The 20857-nt window shown below is 49.2% G+C and overlaps 1 protein-coding gene across 1 annotated transcript in view; it reads left to right on the forward strand.

Moving 5' to 3' along the window:
* CDYL2 (chromodomain Y like 2) overlaps positions 1-20857 on the forward strand; it is a 150765-nt gene that overhangs the window by 122282 nt on the left and 7626 nt on the right. Inside the window, exons 4-5 of the mRNA XM_045533293.1 lie at positions 9923-10095; positions 19029-19239. Of these exons, the coding sequence (XP_045389249.1) occupies positions 9923-10095; positions 19029-19239 (384 nt within the window). The remainder of the gene's footprint in view (positions 1-9922; positions 10096-19028; positions 19240-20857) is intronic.

Below are 20857 nucleotides of genomic sequence, written 5' to 3' on the forward strand. Positions count from 1 at the left end.
AGCATGTCAAATTTCCTTGCTTTTAGATGGAATTATATTCACTTAGTTCATGTATATATATATATGTATATGTAGGTATTTATCAAGACAGAATTCACACACCATAAATTTCACCCTTTTAAAATGGACAATTCAGTGGTTTTTACTATATGCACAAGGTTGTGCAAGCGCCACCACTTTCTAATTCCAGAACATCTTTATCACCCCTAGAAGAAACCCCATACCCATTACACAGTCTCTTCCCTTCTCCTCTTCCCCAAGCCCCTGGCAGCCACTCGTCCGCCTTCTGTCTCTATGCATTTGCCTATTCTGCTCAGTTCATATAAATGGAATCATACAATATGTGGTTTTTTATCTCTGGTTTCTTTCCGTTGGCATGTTTCAGGGTTCATCAATGAACCTTTATCCAGACTTCATTCCTTTTTATGGCTGCATAATATTCCATCATATGGCTAGACCACATTTTGTCTATCAGATTTTCAATGTGATGGACATTTGGGTTGTTTCCACTTTTGATTTTTAGGAATAACATTACTACAAACATTTGTATACAAGTTTTTATGTGAACGTCTATTTTCAGGTTTCTTGGATATATTCCTCATTCCTGATATAATTTTCTTGGATCTATTCCTATGCTTGGAGTTGCTGGGTCATAGGGTTACTGTAGGTTTAACTTTTCAAGGAACCACCAAACTGTTTTCCACAATGGCTATACCATTTACATCCCCACCAGCAGGACGTGAGGGTTCCAGTTTACGCATCCTTGCCAACACCAGTCTATCTTCTATCTTTTTTATTGTACCCATATCAGTGGGCATGAGGTGATATCTCATTGTGGTTTTGATTTGCAATTCCCTGGTGGCTAATAATGTTGAGCATTTTCATGTGCATCTTGGTCATTTGTCTGTCTCCTATTTTGCCTATTTTTAAGATTGGGTTATTTTCTATTGTTGAGTTTTAAGCACTCTTTATATATTCTGGATACTAAGTGTTTATCAGATATAGGATTTTAAAATTTTTTCCCTCATTCTGATGGTTGACTTTTTATGTTCTTGATAGTGTCCTTTGACACACAAAATTTTAAATTTTAATGAAGTCCAATTTATCTGATTTTTCTTTTCTTTTCTTTTCTTTTTTTTTTTTTTTTTTGAGACAGAGTCTCACTCTGTTGCCCAGGCTAGAGTGCTGTGGCATCTGCCTAGCTCACAGCAACCTCAAACTCCTGGGCTCAAACGATGCTACTGCCTCAGCCTCCCGAGTACCTGGGACTACAGGCATGTGCCACCATGCCTGGCTAATTTTTTCCATATATATTTTTAGTTGTCCATATAATTTCTTTCTATTTTTAGTAGAGATGGGGTCTCGCTCTTGCTCAGGCTGGTCTCGAACTCCTGAGCACAAAGGATCCACCGGCCTCGGCCTCCCAGAGTGCTAGGATTACAGGCGTGAGCTACCACGCCTGGCCTATCTGCTTTTACTGTGTTAGTTTTTTTAATGTTCAGCATACTTGTGTCTTAGGTGAATAAAATAGGGAAACAATGAATACTTAATGCGGTTAGGTAGATAACATCATTCAAAATACAGGGCACGCCAGGGAGGCAGGAAGGAGATTCTTGATGGCACAAAGGTGGGAAAACACTGATCTCAGCAGGCTCACCTGGGACAGGGACGTACTTAGAGTGGTAAATGACAGTAACGGTGATGGCGCCAGTGAGCAGTAGCTCTTTGTACTTGGTATTTGCTATTTATCCCATGTCATCCTACCGCCTCTCTTCTGATGTAGGATGGTTACGCTTTGTATCTTATAAATCAGAAAATTTAGGCTTACAGAGCTCACCTGGGCTAGCGTCTCACAGGTCAACCAGTGTGTCCAGAGCTCCTTTTCCTGTCCTTGCAGTGTCCTGCACTGTCCTTTCCATAATAGCAATGGAGACATGGAGGGTCAACTGTGAGGGTGTGTGTTGGGGGACACAGTGAAGGGGCGGTCACCCACCCAGATTGGGTGACAGGATGGCCTGGCATCGTCCAGTATCTCAGTGCCCTTGAGGAGGGCAGGAGGTGCTACGTCCTTGAACTTGTGATTGTGCATCTTATCATTATGGTTTGTTTGTATAGACTCTGGGTCTTTTATGGGATTGTGGGCATGGCCGTCTGGAAGGCTTGACACGTGGTGAGGGAAGAGCCTTGCCCAGAGCCCTTGGGGTTTGCAGAGCGGGTGGTTTGCTGTTGCTCCTCCATAAGCGTGGTGTTTGGGGGCCTCTCCCTCCTCCCCCTTCAGCAGAAGCATCCCCTGGGTTCTCTGCTGTGTAGACTTCTGTGTGGGATTCAAAGAAGTCCAAAGCCTGTGCTTTCCCCCCAAAGTGGCTCTTCTTATGTTTATACACCCGGAAACCTCATTATTTTAAGCTCTTCATGAAATGTCTGCACGAGACCAATTCTTCTTAGATTTTTTCCACTTCACTACTTTTTAAAAACATGCTTTAAAAAGGCACAGCATTTTCCTCTGATAAATCAAATAGATGTGGAGTCTCCTAGTACATTCCGTCGTCGGAGCAGGTTTGGGTGTTAACTGTTGACTAGTCGTCACAGACAACGTGTTGTGCCCGACTGATTCGACTGATTTAAGGTGCACAGGTTCTCAGACCTGTCGGGCTGTGGGCTTGGTTAATTAGGGTTCCATTCCCAATCAGTGTCCATCAGTTACAGAATGGGAGAAAAATGGTGCAAGTTATTGATCTGGCATTTTCAGCTGTCCTAACAACCAAAGCGGATTGACCGTGTGGGTGAGCTGGCCGACTGCATACTGTGGTCCCGAAAGAAAGATTCTCCTGAGATGAAGAGGCGGTGTTAGAGAAGGAATACAGATTTGAAGTCTAGCAGACCTGGGTTCCAATCCTGCCTCCACCGACTTCTGTCCCCTTGGGAAGTTACTTTGCCTCTCTGAGCTTCCTCATTTATAGAAATTGCACAATATCCTCCTGGTGAGATTAGAGATAATGTCTGCAAGGAGACTCGCAGAGGACCTGGCATACAGGAGGTATCCTATAAATGTTCCTGTCCTTGTTAAGATGCATCAGAGGCCATTTTGTGGCCATAGGCAGACCCAGCCTTGCTCGTTAGCAGGGGATCTGGAAGGAGAACCACTTTCACGGTTATAATTTGAATTCTTTTTCTAGTTGTATATATGACATTGGTTGGGTTGACCTTGCAGGCAGGAATTCATACATTACGGGATGCGTTAACTAGACTCTGAGGCTAGCGGGTGTGTTGTAATATTTCTCCTGCCTGGAACACGGCAGAGAACCAGAAGATGAACGAAAATGCGCCTTAATGAAAGAGCCAGCAATGCAGCTTGCACAAGGTCTTCGTGATGGAAAGCTCCTCCAAGTCACCGCTGGGAGAGGACCCGGTGCCTCCCATCAGGGTTGTGGCCTCACAGCACCGCCATCATCCCAGGAACATGCCGGACACAGGAGTTCCCTTCCCTGCCCCACTTGTCGTGACCCCATACCACCTGCCCCGGGGCCTGCTAACTTTCGTTCCTGAATAGCTCTCTGATATGTTTACTTCTGTCCATTTCCATCCCAACAGTTTAGAGTCCAGACTACTAGGCTATTTTGTCTGGACTGTTGTCATAGCTGACTGAGGAGTCTGCCCACTTGTCATGCTTCCTGCATGTAATCCAGGCAAGCAGACTGATCTGCTGGAAATGCAAGTCTGATCAACTCTGTGTGCACACGCGTGTGTGCACATGCACATACACTCCACACACACACACACAGCTCAAACCTGTCGGTGGCTCTTGGTCACTGTGGTTAACAGTTGAAACCCTCAGTGTGGCCTGCAAGGCCAGTGCGGTCTGACATCACTGCATTGCCATGTCACACGTATCTCCTCCTGCACTCTAGCTCTCCAGCTTGCTCCCGTGCTCACACCTGCCACAGGGCCTTTGTATGTGCCTACCCGTCTGACTGCAACAGGCTTCCCTTCCTCCTTGCTTCGCTAACTCTTGCTCTTCCTTCAGGTCTCAGCTTGGCCTTCGCTTCCGCAGGAAAGTCTTCCCTCCCCTTTCTGACCCGGCATAGCTGTCTCTCAAAGGCCTCCCTAGCGCCATGTGTCTCCCTTTTGGAACTCTTCACAGTCATTAGTCTGCAGGTGTTTGTATGGTGATTTGTTAAATGTCTGATTCTCCCCCAACATTAGACTGTAAACTTCTCGAAGGGGTAAAGACTGCCATTCTCTCAATTCAGTAAACATTTGTTAAATTCTTTTACACGGAAGGTTCTGGACTAGATGCTACAAGGGATATACAGATGAGGAGGATATTTTAGCTCTTAAGGGATAGCATTAGTTATTTATAGCCATGTAACAAACTGCTCTGAACTTGTCATTGTAAAACAACAGACATTTATTGTCTCATGGTTTCTGTGGATGAGGAATCCCAGCGTGGCTGGGCTGGGTGCTTCTGCCTAGGGTCTCTCGTACGGCTGTGGTCCAGTGTAGGCCGGGGCTGCAGTCCCACACCAGGGCTTGGCTGGAGGACGATCCACTTCCAAGCTCACCCACGTGGGGGTTGGCAGGCCCCAGTCCTCACTGGCCAGACACGTCTGTTTTCTGCCATGTGGGCCTCTCCTTAGGGCTACTCGAGACATGGCAGCTTCCTTCCCCCAGAGCAAGAGCTCTGAGAAAGAGAGACAGTAAGAGAGGATGGCCAAGACAGAAGCTATGGTCCTTTTGTAAACTAATCTCAAGTGACATCCCATCACGGTGGCATCTTCGTTGGTTGGAAGCCAGTCGCTAGGTCCAGTCCTCCCGCAATGGTAGAGAGAATTATAGAAGCACGTGAGTAGCAGGAGGAAGGAGGTAGCAGGGCTGTCTCAGAGGCTGCCTACCGCAGGGGTTTAAATCACACAGGAGGCAGGATGCGGGAGGGAGGTACACAGTCTACAAGGGCGTTTGTCACCAGCATCACAGCAAGGATAAAGTATCCAGGCTATTGGGAGAAGGGGAGAGTGTGCATCTTGTTGGGGATTTGGGGGAATCTCTCTCGAAGGTGGTTGTGTTTGAGATGGGCCTGGAGCTACTGGATTTCAGCAAGTACAAATGAAATGCCAAGAGGGACCCTGGTTTATTCTTCTGTGATACTAAATTCTAATGAATTTGGTTATCTGGTTTTCTCTCTAGAAGACACAAACAGCAGGTCCAAGTGGCAGCTAGAAAGTGCATAATGAGGGCAGCGAATTTAAAGGACAGATTTAGGACTTCGTAGTGCACAGTGGTCTGGGACTATTCACTATAGAATCACACCCTAGAAGCCTCTAAGGGGGATTGACCTGTTACAGGCCAATGAGTGAACATGGAGGGTAGTTACGTGCATGCAGTGTGTTCTGTTTCAAAAGGCAGAGTGTGGAGTAGTTTTAGAACATTTTCCTTTAAACAAACCCAGTTACATTATAAAATTTGGGGTCCTTCAAGAAGGTAGAACCTCAGCCATCTGTCCAAATTGAATTCTCTGCACCAGAAAGGCAAAGGAAAGATACACTAAATAAATAAACTTTTTCTAAATTAAAAAAAAAAAACATAGTTTGTACTTTTGTTGTATCAATACAACACAAATTTATTTTCAGTTTAATTTATAAAAGAACTGGCTGATTTTTGGTTCCTGTTTTTACTAATTGACAAGTCAGTGAGGCTGCAGGCTGCTCTCTGAGTCATACATAGATTTGCAGTCCATCTCTTTACAGCAGGGTTTTTTTTTTTTTTCAATTTGCCTCTCAGAGAAATAGAGTTCATATATAGGTGAGAGTGTATCTATTTCTGGAGGCAGATGGATTAAAGGACCCACAAGATACTGGCCTTTTAGCTTTTTTGATGTTCAAAATGAATATCTGTGGTGGCTCATACCCTGTTAACATGGAATGTGCTTCTTCCATCCTTCCAACAGTGCACTGGCCTGGAGGTTCTTAATTCTGATTGATCTCCGGTTCTGTTTTTCCCACTAACATTTATCCATTTATTACGGAGTAGTAGAAAGTGAAAGGGTGTCGGTGTGAGATCTGAATCGTGGTCCTGCCTCTCACTGCTGGTGTGACCTTGGGTAGCTTCCTGCACCTCTCTGAGCCTTCATTGCTTCCCCTGCAAGATTGGGATACTGTTCCCTACCTTACCAGACTTTTGTTTGAAATCAGATATTACGTGGAAATGACTTGATTCAATCCCTCACACTTCTAGGTTGCTTCACAAATGGGAGTTCCTTTAAAAGTATAATATAAAAGATAATATTCTCATAATCTCTCCCCCACTTGCACCCTGTGATTATGTCTATTGAATCATTAATGATGATCCTTTAAAAGCCTGTTCATGTATTGTCTCCCCGGTTAGACTCCAAGCTTCACCCAGGCAAATACATGCCTTGTTTTCTGTTACTGTGTAGTTTATTTTAGCAATCAAATGATTGGGTGTTCTTTATTTTATTCCCATCATCCATTGTAATTCAAGTATTTGTAAGAAGTTTCCTTAAGTTATGTACACACAGCAAAGTCTACGTGTAATCATTACCTCCATAACACTTCTAAACATGTAACGTTGACACGCTCTACCTCTAATCGTTCCTTTGTGAGAACGTTGCACAATATTATTGCCCACTGCTAGAGTTCTGCCTTCTACCTCAGATTAGTCAATAGCGATATTACGATTTTTGCAGTCCTCATATTGATTTGACAATACATTCACTGGTATCTTTGCTAGCTGTTATTCCTTGCACATCGGTTTTTCTTTCTGAATATCATTTTCTTCTTCTTGAAGTACATCCTTTTTTTTTAGTTCTTTTAGTGAAGGTCTAAGAGTGGTAAGCATTCTTTTGCTGGAGACACCTAGTTTTTTACCCTGGCTTTTGAGGGATAATTTAGCGAGGTGAAGAATTTTTTTTTTTTATGGTTATTTTCCTGAGCACTTTGAAAGTTTTCTTCTGTTACCATCTGGCATTTGTTTCTGCTGTTTGGAATTATGCCTCCGGTTGAATGTTTGCCCTTGGTTGGGTACGCTTACTTCTGCCTCCGAAAGGAAGTATTTAAGGTTTTGTTTTGTCTTTGATGTTCTGAAGTTTAAAGATGATATATCTATGCATGTATTTATTGTTATTTCTTCTGCTTAGCTTTTTGTTGTTTTTGAATTTAAGGATTCAGGTCTGTGGTAGGTAGAATAATTTCCTGCCACCCCCAAAGATGTTCATCTCCTAATCCCCAGAACCTATGAATATGTTAGGTTACATGGCAAGGGGGAATTAAGGTTTCAGATGGAATTAAGGTTGTTAATCATTTGACCTTGAAGAGGTTATCCTAGATTATCTGGATGGGCTCAATGTAGATGAGCCCATCTTCTACATCAGAAGATGTAGAAGAGGGAAGCGGAATAGTTAGTGTCAGAGTGATACACAGTAATAGGTGAGAGAGACTCACTGGCCATTACTACTTGCGAAGGTGGAGGAAGGGCCCATGAACCAAGGAACGTGGGTGGCCTCCAGCAGCTGGAAAAGGCAGGGAAATGGATTTTTCCTTAGAGCCTCCAGATAGGAACAGCCCTGGTGACAACTTGATTTCACCCAATAAACCTGCATCAGACTTCTGACCTACAGAACTATACGGTAATGGATCTGTGTTGTTTTAAGCTACTAAGTTTGTGATAGCTTTTTATATTAGCCAAAGGAAACTAATGCGTCTTTCATCAATTCTGTAAAATTCTCATCCTTTATATCTTTAGATATTGCCTTTCCCCTCTTCTTTATCAACTCCTGATAGAACTCCTAAAGCACCTATTATAAATCTTCTCGTCTTATCATTCTTGTCTTTAACCTCCCATTTGTATTTTCAGTCTCTGTTTTTCTGTGCTACATTTGGGGCAGTTGCTTCCTATCTTTCAGTTCACTTATTCTCCCGTTAGCTGCATCTAATCTGTTGTTAATCTCAGCAGATGTCCATGACATTGTTTGTCATTTTGAGAAGTTTCTTTTTCCCCTCAAATCTATTTTTCCCCATACTCTCTTGTTCTTCCCTTATTGTTCATGTGTCTCTTTTCCTCTCTGATTATTTTAAACATTCTTATGTTACAGTTTCTTTTAGATCATTGCTTTACTTGAAGTTATATTATGCAATCCTCTCATTTGTTTAGTATGCCATCTTGTGTTTCCTTAAGTGTTTTGTAACTTTTGATTGTGAGCTCATCTTCAGCAGGGATTTTTTTTTTTTTCTATGTAAGTCTCATGCAGTCTGGGTTGCAGTTTCTCTCCAGAGTACTTTTCCACTTATTTCTTCTATCAGAGACCTCAAGGATATCACTAGCCCATGTCCAATTCCCATGTCAATTTTTTTAACTTGTATATTCCTCCGCATGTGCTTATGGTAACTCAGAACTTCAAATCCATGTATAGGGCAGGCTTGGGGTTTTAAGTTCTTGTGGGAGATTTTTCCTATACCAACAATAAATTGTTTAAGCAGCTTGTTCTGACTGTGGTGTAGTGAAGAGGTGGCAGAAGGACCAGGGGGGCTGTGCTCATTAATGGTAGAGCCATATTCCAACATAGACTTCCCGTCTCCAAAGCCTGGCCACACTGCCGTGAGTCATCATGAATGCCCAGGCACCCAAGGGAGATTGTGTAGTTAGGAGGGACAGTGTCAGCTGCAGGAATGTGATTGGAAGGAGTCAAGGTGTGTGCAGGGCTGCAGGGGATGGTTCAGCCAGTGCCCAGCCTTAGAGCTTCTGGGTGATACTTTGGCCTCTGCACCAGCATGTGTGTGGCCGGAGCTCAACTTCAGACCCTGTTTCCATCATAAATTCCACAGTCTGGTGGAGCAGAGACTGCTGCTCCTGTAGCCGGGCTGCTCTTCCATGGAGGGCTTTAGATAAAAGGCCCTGCTACCTTGAGAGGCACCTGGCCTGTGGGGAAGGATGTGGGCCCCAGAGCATGACTTCCTGAGTCCAAGTCCAGCTCCACCACATACCTGCAAACCACGCAAACTCACTGTGCTTCGATTTGTTCATTAATAAGATGGAACTTGAACAACATAACTCCCTCCTGAGGCTAAGTAAGTTCATGTATTAAAGCAGCACTTCTCAAATTGTAAGATGCATACGAATCCCCTGGGGTCCCATGCAAATGCAGAGTCTCACTCCATCTGGGCTGGGGCCTGAGTAGAATTAAACGGAGCTGTCTAGCGAAGGCTCACGTACCTCCCCTGGGCTGTGCATGGGACTGTTTTCCCACACCTTACAAAGGGCTAAGCAAGCAAATGACAGAAGATTTGCAGAGATTTTCCAGGGGTTGAGTGACACCATGTCGGGCATCCGGGTCTGCAGCCGTGGACAGCGCCTCCTGATCAGCAGTTGTCTGCCTGCTCTGGGGACGGTGCTGGCGAGCTTGGTCTTTTTTTTTTTTTTTTTTTTTTTTTTTATGAGACAGAGTCTCACTTTGTTGCCCGGACTACAGTGAGTGCTGTGGCGTCAGCCTAGCTCACAGCAACCTCAAACTCCTGGGCTTAAGCGATCCTACTGCCTCAGCCTCCCGGGTAGCTGGGACTACAGGCACGTGCCACCGTGCCCGGCTAATTTTTTCTATATATATTTTTAGTTGTCCAGATAATTTTTATTTCTGTTTTTAGTAGAGATGGGGTCTCGCTCAGGCTGGTCTCAAACTCCTGACCTCGAGCGATCCACCCGCCTCGGCCTCCCAGAGTGCTCGGATTACAGGCGTGAGCCACCGCGCCCTGCCTGAGCTTGGGTTTTGATAAGTGTTTCTCTCCTTGGGCTGGACGTGCGCTTGTACTCAGGGGAGGCTCGCTGCACAGACCTCTGGCCGATGCGCGGTCTGAAAGCCCCCTGCTTCCAGGATAGACACCTAACATCCCTGCACGCTCCTCTCCGCCTGCAGATCATGAAGGAGGTCCGGCGCGCGCTCTGCAACGCGGCCACCGACGACAGCAAACTGCTGCTGCTCAGCGCCGTGGGGAGCGTGTTCTGCAGCGGCTTGGATTATTCCTACCTAATCGGCCGGTTGTCCAGCGACCGGCGAAAGGAGAGCACCCGGATTGCAGAAGCCATCAGGTGAGCTCTGCCCCTGTTCAGACACTCTGGGGTCCCATGTAGGATTACCAAACACAAATATAGGCTGCTTGGTTAGTTAAATTTGAATTTCACACAGCAAAGGATTTTATTTGTAGTGTAAGTATGTCCCACACAGTACTTGGGACCTACTTAAATAAAAAAAAATTGTTGGTTATTTATCTGAAATTGGAATTTTATTTGGGTATCCTGCATTTTATCTAAAACCTTAGTTCTGCCAAAATTTAGGGATGCTTTACTGTCTAGGTTAGATCCCACTTTTATTCTTTTGATCAAAAGGAGATTTTATTTTCTATTAAGGCCTGTGTCTGGTAGGCCCATGTCTTTTTTTTTTTTTATTATTTCAGCATATTATGGGGGTACAAAAGTTTAGGTTATATATATTGCCCATGCCCTCCCCACCCCCGAGTCAGAGCTTCAAGCGTGTCCATTCCCCAGACGGTGCGCATCGCACTCATTATGTAGGTATACACCCGTCCCCTCCCCCCCCAACATCCGCCTGACACCCAATTGGTGTTATTCCCAAATGTGCACTTAGGTGATGATCAGGGAAACCAATTTGCTGGTGAGTACATGTGGTGCTTATTTTTCCATTCTTGGGATGCTTCACTTAGTAGAATGGGTTCCAACTCCATCCAGGAGAACATAAGAGATTCCATATCACCGTTATTTCGTATAGCTGAGTAATACTCCATGGTATACATATACCACATTTTACTGATCCACTCATGTATTGATGGGCATTTGGGTTGTTTCCACATCTTTGGTATTGTGAATCGTGCTGCTATAGACATTCAGGTGCAGATGTCTTTATTACAGAATGTCTTTTGTTCTTTTGGGTAGATGCCCAATAATGGGATTGCTGGATCAAATGGTAGGTCTGCCTGTATCTGTTTAGGGTATCTCCATATTGCTTTCCACAGGGCTTGCACTAGTTTGCAGTCATGTCTTATCCACACTGCTCCCACCCTCTGCCTGGTGGTGGGATTCTCTGGTTGTCTGGACTTTTCTGTGTCCTGGAGCTGCCATGGCTTTGCAGTGGGGAGGGGTTTCTTGCGCACCTGTGTGTCTATAGGCCCAATGGGGTGGGGAGTGTGTCCCCCTCTTGAACTGACTTTGGGACAAAAGTTGAGATCCTGGGGGGTGATAGTCACTTCCAACTATCAGTATCCCTTTTGGGCCCCAGATGGTAGTTATGTCCCCATCCTGTATAGATCTGTCAAAGGCAAGTGAATGTGATTTCTAGCCACTAGGGCTGTTTAGCTGGTTTAAAGCTGTCACTCACTGTCTACCCCGGAAAGGGCAGACGTGCTCACTCTTGCACCTTGCTTAGGAAGCAGACAAGGGTCACAGTTCAGGAATGGCCGCTGGTCTCATGAGAAGGAACACTCATTCCATGGGGTGTCACGGAGCCTCAGGCCATGTGTTGGGGATTTCCCGGGGCCCTCCAGTGTCCCTGCTCTGTGAAAATGCCACATGGGGGCAGATTCCTACCTAGCTGTGGGGGGCTTTGAGGGGATGCAGTGTCTCCAAAGGGTGATGCCAGGGTGCTCTTGTGTGTGGAATTCTGAGTTCTTCTTCAGGGTGAAGCATCCAGTGGATTCTCTGCTCCAAAATACCCATGTGCGTCCTGTTGCAGAATTCTTTCCAGAAGGGACAGGACAAGCCTAAACACCATTGTTTGAAAGGGCATCACGGTTATGCTGCCCTCGGGCTTCACGGGTGCAGACCAGCCCTGGCCACGTCCACAGTGGTTAGCGCTTTGCATGGTCCCAGTTGTGTCTCCTTGCTACTGCCTTTTCCCATGTGGAGGGGAGCAGCAGGACCCCCAGTATGCTTCTGTCCTCATTCATGGGGCCACCAGAATCCACTCCAGAGAACCGAGTGCCCATCTCTGTGACCCGTGGAAAGCCGTGGTCACGGTCTTTATCTGGTTTATGAATTTCAGTGGCGGCATCAGCTGAATTTCCAGAAGCCCAGGGAAACCTATCTGCTGTAGCCCCTGGTTTTTGCTCCATGCACACACAGCGCAGTAGCATGCAGACCGCTTGCAGTGGGTTGAATTGTGGCTTCCCTGAAGATATGGCCACGGTTCTAATCCCTGGAATCTGCATGTGACCTTATTTTGGAGAAAGCATCTTTACAGATGTAATTAAGTTCAGAGTCCCAAGATGAGATCACCCTGGATAAGAGTAGACTCCAAAACCAGAGAGAACTTCCCCTATGGAAGAGAAGAGGAGACACAGACAGAGGAGAAGGTGACGGGACAGAAGAAGGAGAGACTAGGGAGACCCAGCTGCAAGCCAGGGAACACTGGAAGCCGGGGAGTGGCCTGGGACACACCCTCCGTCAGAGCCTCCAGAAGGAGCCAACCCTCCCAACGCTTTTTTTTGTTTTTTTGATACAGGGTCTAGGTCTGTTTCCCGGACTAGAGTGCAGTGGCCCAATCATAGCTCACTGCAGCCTCGAACTCCTGGGCTCAAGCGATCCTCCTACCTCAGCCTCCCAAGTAGCTGGGACTACAAGCATGTGCCACTATACCCGACTAATTTTTCTATTTTTTATAGAGACGGGATCTCGCTCTTGCTCAGGCTGCTCTCAAACTCTTGAGCTCAAGTGATCCTCCCACCTTGGCCTCCCAGAGTGCTGAGATTACAGGCGTGAGCCAGCACGCCCAACCCCAACACTTTGACTTTGGACTCCTGCTCTCCAGAACTAAATTTCTGTTGTTTTAAGCCCCCGAGTGTGTGGTGCTTGTTCCAGATCCCTAGGACACTAATACAGTCCCCGGGGATATTATTAGCACCCCAGAAAGCCCCATCTTTTCGGGCTCTCCTCCTAGACAGGCGTCCCTCCTGGCCTGTGTCCCAGCATCCCAGTGGCCACTCCTCCTGGTGGTGACTATTCTTGTTTGCTGGGTGGGATCCGTTAACAGACAGCTCCCAACAGCTGCAGATAAGGTGTGACTCCCAGGTCAGCCTTGGGTTGACCATGATACGGCTTGTCCAGCTCAGGGGACAGGGGCGGTGGCAGCGTGTGCAAGGGGTCAGGACTCGTGGCGGTTTTCCCCAGAGCCCCCACTTAATTGTTCCTTCCTGTAGCTTCTGACGCCCCCTGGCCTGTTCCTGCGTCTGTCTCACATCTGTCAAAGCTGAGGGGTGACACCTTTTCTCCCGTCACAACCTGTTGGGGGTCGCGTGGGTGACAGCGATGTCCCTCTGGACTCTTGAGACCCAAATCAGTGGAGGCAGAGACGTCAGTGGCAGATGGGGCTGAAACTGGCCAAAGGAGGCTGCAGTGCAGGACGTGGCTGGGGCCTGGGGCCGAAACTGGTTTCGTAACCCTTTCCCGGCTGCGTAACCCAGGGACCCCAGAGCAGGGGCCCCGGTGTGGGGAGATGCTGGACGCCCAGCCCTGCCTCTGGGGAAGCGCGGCCAGTGCAATGCAGACAGTTGCCGTCTCAGCGGGCAGGTGAGCTTCCCGCAGGCAGAGAAGGGGGCGAGAGGGCAGAAGGAATTCTTCCTGATGCTTCAAAGGGAGTGCAGTTGCTAATTTATGAGCTAGCAGGGACGCAGCAGGAAAGGGATGTCCCCGGACCACTGGTTCCCAGCCCAGACAGCACAGGGAGGCACGGGGGAGCAGGAGCGTTTGCAAGACCCAGATTGGCAGCATCTCAGGGGACTGTGAGTAATTTAGGCTGGGGCGGGGCTGGCACGTCTTTTGATTTGAAGTTCCCTTGGTGGTTCTCAGGTGCAGCTAGGGTGGAGGACGCCTGCCCTGTGCTAGCCAGGAGTTCGGCACCACTGAGAACACCAGGAGGAACAGACGATCCTTCTTTCTATGTGAGAGAGAAGAAGAGGGTGAGGGAGGAGGTGATGCGGCCTGAGGAGGGCCGAGAGCTTCCGGGGAGGGTGGGGGGAGTGCAGACGATGTGGGCGTGGAGAGGACAGTGCCCGTGGGGTCAGCGAGAGACCCCGGCTCGCCCATCAACACCAGTGTCCCTTATAGCCAGCGTTCCTGGCTCTCCCAGCTTGCGGGTGCCCCCTTGTATGCCACACACGAGAGTCGGGGACTCGAGGTGCCCTGAAGCATTCTGCAGAGAGCATCTTGTGGATTTCCAGAGAAGTGCCCGAGTGAAGGGCGCTGTTGCTGGACGGAGTTTGGTTCATGTTGCAAGTTCTGTGCCCGCTCCTGCAGACTTTCCAGGCGTAGTAACACATCTGTGGTCTGAGAAGTCCCGTGTGAACGAACTTCATTCAAAATCTGCCGGGGCTGAAACAACTCTTGGACACAGAACCGTCCCCATCTCCATATAACTGACTGACATCCCTTGCAGTTGTCTTGGGACGTGCTCTCGGCAGGGCTGGCCACCAGGATCCGGGCATGCCACGTGGCCCTGTACCGTCTGAGGACCCCCTCCTCATCCTGGCCTAAAGAAAACCTGCACACACGTGATCAGGGCACCGTGTTCGCTCTGCAGACATTTGATGCATGAACTAGCAGATGTGAGGAGAGCTCAGGCGATGTGTTCAGCTGAAGCCGCTCTCTGGGACTTGTCGAGAAGAGAGGCTGCCGTTCTCTGACATCGTCGTAGGTGACGTGGTGGCTTGCTCAGGCATGGTATTCAAGAAGGCAGCGTGGGCTAGCAGCTGCCTGCGTGGTGTGTGGAAGCTGCCTGAGCTCAAAGCCACCTCTGCACCTGCTGGTGGTGCAGCCCTAGGCATGTCACTTTGGCCTTATTAGCTCATCTGGAGAATGGGGACAATCAAAGTGACAGCGCTGTTCTCAGTGGTGGGCTGCTAGGCCAAGGAGTAATCAGATATCCCATGTGCAATGCTTGGGCTGTTCCTGGCCATGATGAGCGCTTAGAATAAGAAGGAATTATTGTTGTTGTTGTTACTACTGCTGTTACTTCTGCCCACGAGTTCTAGCTAAGCTGAGTCTGAGCATGGAATGGGCTCCAAGAGACAGCGTGGCAGCCGCTGTGGGCATCCGATCCCCGCAGGCCCCGTACTGGCTGACTTGGCTCTGAGGTTTGGCAGTGGGAGGGCTGCCCTTCTTGGCTCTGATTAAACAGAGTGGGTAACTAAGTGGGTCACAAAAGATACGCCAGGTGCTGCAGGGGAAACCCACGCATCCCTGCGAGCAAAATTTTGTTTTCTGAAACTCCCTTAGGCTAGGAGAATGGATCCCAGATCACTTTGAGAATCCAGTGGAAGCTACGTCCGCCCTTCCCGGCAGGTGCATTACCTGTGAGAAAGCAGCGGGGACCTCGTGCTGCCTGTGTCGGGCACTGTGGACTGTCTTCCTTTAATTCTCACTCAGCCCCAGATATGGGGAGACATCGTTGGCTTTTCTACTTCGCAGAGGGAGAAAATGAGGCTCCAGACACCAGGCAACTTGTCTAAGATCTTACCAACTAGTTAGGGACAGAGTAGAGACTTGACCCGAGTCTTTCAGACTCTGAAGTCCCTGCTCCTCTGCCACGCCGGAGCAGCCCGGCAGCGTGGTCGGGCAGAAGCCACAGGGCTCGGGTTGAGCCGAGGAGACTGCAGGGGCCGGGTCAGCCCAGTGGCCGTGGATGCTGGGGAGGACGAGGACAACCTCTGAGTGCAGCCCGGCCACTGCAGTCGGGATCAGATACCTGAGCCACAGAGCCTGTAATGCAATATCCTGTTTGCCGTCTGGCTCCTTGCGATACAGATCGACCGCCTGAAGTGAGAGAAAAAGGATGGTGGGGGTGGGTCTTCGCATCACATTTTTATATCAAGGAGATGAAATGAGAGGAAGATTGGAATGAAACAGGAGGGGCTCGGGTGGAGGGTCAGAGCTCTGCAATCTTGGTCCCCTTTGCCCTCCTGGTGGGGGTGGTGGGGGATGTCCCTGATTCCCTTATGCAGAGTTCAGGTTAGAAACCACAGAACCAGAGGCTCTGGGGTCCCGAAGGAGAAGGCTCTGGAAGGTCTTGAGGGCTGAGGTCCATTCCGTGGCCCATTCCTGAAGGGCTGTCGTGTGGGGGACAGAGCCCAGGCAATGGGAGTATCAGAGAGGCCCACGGGAAGCCCACAGCAGAGAGACATGGACCTTCTTTTACTGAATGTGTTCAACAAAGGCAGGATGGTGCATCCTCAGGATGTGATGGAGGGAATTCTGCACCGACTGCAAGGCATAGCTCTAGGAGTCTTAAAGTCCCTCCTAGCTCTGAGATTCAAGATTCCGGAATTGTATGAAGGCACTCAAGAATGAGATGCTTGACAAAAGTCACCCAAACCCTGGTGTTGCATGGATCCTACAAAGAATCCTCATGTCCCCTGCAGACTCTGAATTGGATTTGGTAAAAAGCACTTTCAACAACCAGTGACCTAAGCTGAAACGAACCATGAGGTCAGGAAGTGAAGCCAGGAGATGGGCCACTGGAAAACCAGGCATCAGAGCATCCTGGTGCGAGGACACGCTCTTTGAAGCAATGTCTTTTTGGGGTCTGCTGCAGTAGGGCCAGCAGTGACTGAGGTAACACCACCATCTCAGGCAATGTGATGCCTCCAGTCTGGGTCAAAGGTGTGTACTTTGATGATGACTTACATAGCTCATAAGATACTCCCTAGCTCAGAAGAATATTAAGCAGTCTTCTCACAGTTGAATCTGATCCCAACATATCACTGTGACACCCACATCTTTTGATAAGCATTGCGGGGAGGAACAGTATGAATTGAGAAGGGATAAATCAGCTTGACATTTGTATTAGTTAAGTATTAGCTGCTGTAACAAACAAACCCCAAATATGGGTCCATTGTGATAGAAATGTACTTCTTGCATATGTAAACCTAAGACAGACATGGCTGATCAGCTCATGGCTGTCCTCCCAGTAGTGACTGGGGAACCCAGATTCCTTCCATCTTGTGGCTCAGTCGTGTCTTCCAAGACTGCCATGCTAGTCCAGGTGAACAGGCTTGGAGGACTGCACAGTGGGAGGTTGTGTGCACCTAGAAGTGGTGCATGTAGTTTCTACCTACATTCCATTTGGCCAGCACCATGACTTGTCCCCAGCCAGCTGCAGGGGAGGCTGGGAAATGAGGTCGACCAGTAGACCTAGAGCTAGGGAACACAGGGTGGTGAGGAGCTGGTTTGCCATTGCCGTGCCTCTGCCCTTGTTCTGGGAGACGCACGTATTTATTCAAAAACTGTTTACTGAGTGCTAATTCCAATACTGATGGAGGCCAAGCAGGGTGCCTGGCGGTGCCCCAGACCTGTGGGTGTCCTTAAGGAGCTAAAGGGGGAGCAGAATCCAAAAACGAGCAAGCAAGAGAATAATTAGTGAGGGTAATTGCAAATTGTGATAACGGTGTTTTCTAAGAACTCTGAGAGGTCTGTGTAGCTCATGCCCAGTGGGCAAGGGCGAGAGTGAAGTGACAGAAGCCTGAAGAAGTAAGCCAAGGCATGCCAAGGTCAGCTCAAGGTCATGGGCCTTTGGATTTTATTCTTGTGAGTTCTTGGTAATTTCCAACCTTCCCGCCGAGAATAGTGAAGGATGCAGGCTTTACTAGACATCCCGAACTTTCCTCCTTGTCCAGATGAATATTAAAATTTTATAGATCTTATATAGCAACTAGGGAGGAGGCAAAAAGCATTCGAAGGCAGAGGAAATGGAAGTTATTCCCTGATGGCTTTGCTCACTAGGTAAAGATGCATGCTGTAACCTTGCTCAACACAGAAGGGCAGGGAGAGAAAATACTGTCCAAACCCATGGCCATGAGTTTAGAAGTCTTACACCTACAAGGGAGTGCAGTATCCTTCCTTAATTTTAGTCAAAGCCATCCCAGCACATAGCCCTTGTGGGCATTTTAGAACTATCTTTGATGAGTCTGGCATCCCTGCAGGTAATTCAGAATCAGACCATCCTGGCATTCAAAGAAGTTTTAAATGTCATCAATCCCAACCTGTGCTCACTATCTGAAGCTTGTATTCCCTCGACAGCATCACCCAGAGCGGTCACGGAGCTAAAATTAGGACACCTGTATGAATGAGGAATTCATACCTCCCGAAGCCACCACCCCATGCCACCTTCCTTCTCTCTTTGAATTGAAACACCCCCCCCCCCCCCGTATCACCCTCCTTTTGGTTCTGTTGCTTTTGCTAGTTCTGTACTTCAACAGTCAGGGTGTCCTCCTTAGGACGTATACAATTCTCTCATATCTAGGGTGTCCGTATAACTTCCTGTCCGAGCCATGGCTTTTGGGAGTGTTAGGAGATGGTAGGTGGGTGCCTTGCTGGGACACTGGGCGTGCACTGGGACAATCTGGGAAGACCAGGACGTGTAGCAGCCCATCAATATACCTCTGAAAGGCCGGGCACGGTGGCTCACGCCTGTAATCCTAGCACTCTGGGAGGCCGAGGCAGGAGGATCGCTCGAGGTCAGGAGTTCAAGACCAGCCTGAGCAAGAGAAAGACCCCCATCCCTACTAAAAATAGAAAGAAATGATCTGGACAGCTAAAAGATATATATAGAAAAAAAATTAGGTGGGCATGGTGGCACATGCCTGTAGTCCCAGCTACTCGGGAGGCTGAGGCAGAAGGATCGCTTGAGCCCAGGAGTTTGAGGTTGCTGTGAACTAGGCTGACGCCACAGCACTCTACCCTGGGCAACAGAGCGAGACTCTGTCTCAAAAAAAAAAAAAAAAAAAAAAAAAAAATATATATATATATATATATATATATATATATATATATATATATACACACCTCTGAGAATTGGGCAGCCCGTGGCTCAGTATCCGGGCTAGTGAGGCCCTTGCCTGGCACCTGCTCACCTCTGACGACATGAAGGTGCACCATGGCGCCCTGGAGAATCAGGGGTGTACGGTGGGGCTCGGCAGGCCACGGGCCCCTGTTAAAGAGGGTCTTGTCTCTCCTCCCAGGGACTTCGTGAAGGCCTTCATCCAGTTTAAGAAGCCCATCGTGGTGGCCATCAACGGGCCGGCCCTGGGCCTGGGCGCCTCCATCCTGCCCCTCTGCGACATCGTGTGGGCCAGCGAGAAGGCCTGGTTCCAGACGCCGTACGCCACCATCCGCCTCACGCCCGCCGGCTGCTCCTCGTACACCTTCCCCCAGATCCTGGGCGTAGCGCTGGTAAGTCCCCTGCTTCCCAGACAGCTTCCCTCGCCGAGGCATGGATTTGTCCCTGTCCCTGTCCTGGGGGTCTGTCTCAGCTTCCTCAGCCTCCCCAGAGGCCGGGCTGCCTCAGAGCCCCCAGGCTGTCAGTGCCGGATGGAGCAGCTGAGCCTAAGAAGGGGAAGATGATGTGCATTTATGTGCCAGGCACTTAACTTCAAGCGTGTTGCACAATGTCTCATTTATTCCTCGTGGCAGCCCGCTAAGGGTGGGTACTAGGGTAGGCTGTGCGCTGTAGCAAACAGCCCACAGTCTCAGTGGTCTACACGAAAAAGTTTCCTTCTCACTCTTCTGTGGTCCAGCGTAGGTGTAGGAGCTGCCCGCAGGGACAGGGGACCCAGGCGTCTCCCATCCGGCAGATCTGCCTCCACGTCCGCCCAGTGGGTGAGGAGAGAGAGCCTGGCTTCGCCCAGAGGTCTTTACGGGCCGGGCCCGCGAGGGGCACCGTGACTCCACTCACACGTCACTGGCCACGACTCAGTCCCGTGGCCACACGCACACACCAGGGAGGCCGGGGATGTAGTCTAGCTGCATGGCCAGGGAGAAGAGGGAACAGATGCTGGTGCTCACAAAGCAGTCTCCACCCCGTGTGGAAACTTGTATTTCTGTCTTGCTGATGGCAGGCTGAACTCAGAGAAGGTAAGGAGCTTGCCTTGTCACCGGGTGAGTCAGTAGGCAAAGCTGGTGTCGACGGAGGAGGTGGGGTCCACGGTAGGCTGGGGTCAGATTCTGTCTGCAGTCTGGGCAGAGAGGGTAGCAATGACAGCACTTAGCACCTGGCTGGACCGCGTTAACTCAGCCCATCCTCACCACAGCCCCGTGAGATAGGACAGCCATGACTCCCATTTTGCAGATGTGGAGACTGAGGCTCAGAGAGGTGAAGTGAATTGTCTGAAGTCACACAATGGTGATGGCAGTGGTGGGGTTTGAACACCAGTGTGGTTCCATGCTCTCTACTCTTAACCTAGCCTGTTATTAAATAGCTCGTGCGTCTGCAGGGCGAGTCTGAGACTGGTGCTGCTGGGACCAGAGAGGGGCTCAGAAGGTGTAGCTGGTCCGAGCGGGTGTGAGGTGGCGATGCCGCTGCATCCGGGCCTCCGCCACGGCTCACGGGCCTTTCCCACTGACGCCCAGACCAGCCTCGGCTGGCACTCGCCACAGACTCTGAACTCAGCTCTGCTGGGTGAGTCCTCGTCTCGCGAGCACAGGGCTGAGCTGGGGTCTCAGAAGGTTCTCGGGGCGTCCCCTCCTCCCCGCCCGCTCTGGACGGGGAGCCAGTCGGCTTCCTGCAGAGCCTTAGAAGCCACCAAGTGCCAGGCTCTGCGCACCCACCAGAGGCTCAGGGGTGATTCAGAAAAACGCGTTCTCTGCCCAGGTCTCCCGTTCCCTGCTCAGCATCTTGGGCTGGGGTCTGGCCGTGTGTAGGGAGGACCCCTCTGAGGAGGTGACATTTGAACATGGCCTCGAGAGCGCCGGGCAGGGGATGCACAGGTGGAAGGACTGAGTGGGGTGTGAGCCTGGCAGGCCTTGGGACGTGGGGCGGGCAGCACCGTGGGCCTCGCATGCCCGGGCAGGT

Source organism: Lemur catta, chromosome 20 (genome assembly GCF_020740605.2).
Source record: "Lemur catta isolate mLemCat1 chromosome 20, mLemCat1.pri, whole genome shotgun sequence".
In the NCBI taxonomy this organism is placed as follows: Eukaryota; Metazoa; Chordata; class Mammalia; order Primates; family Lemuridae; genus Lemur; species Lemur catta.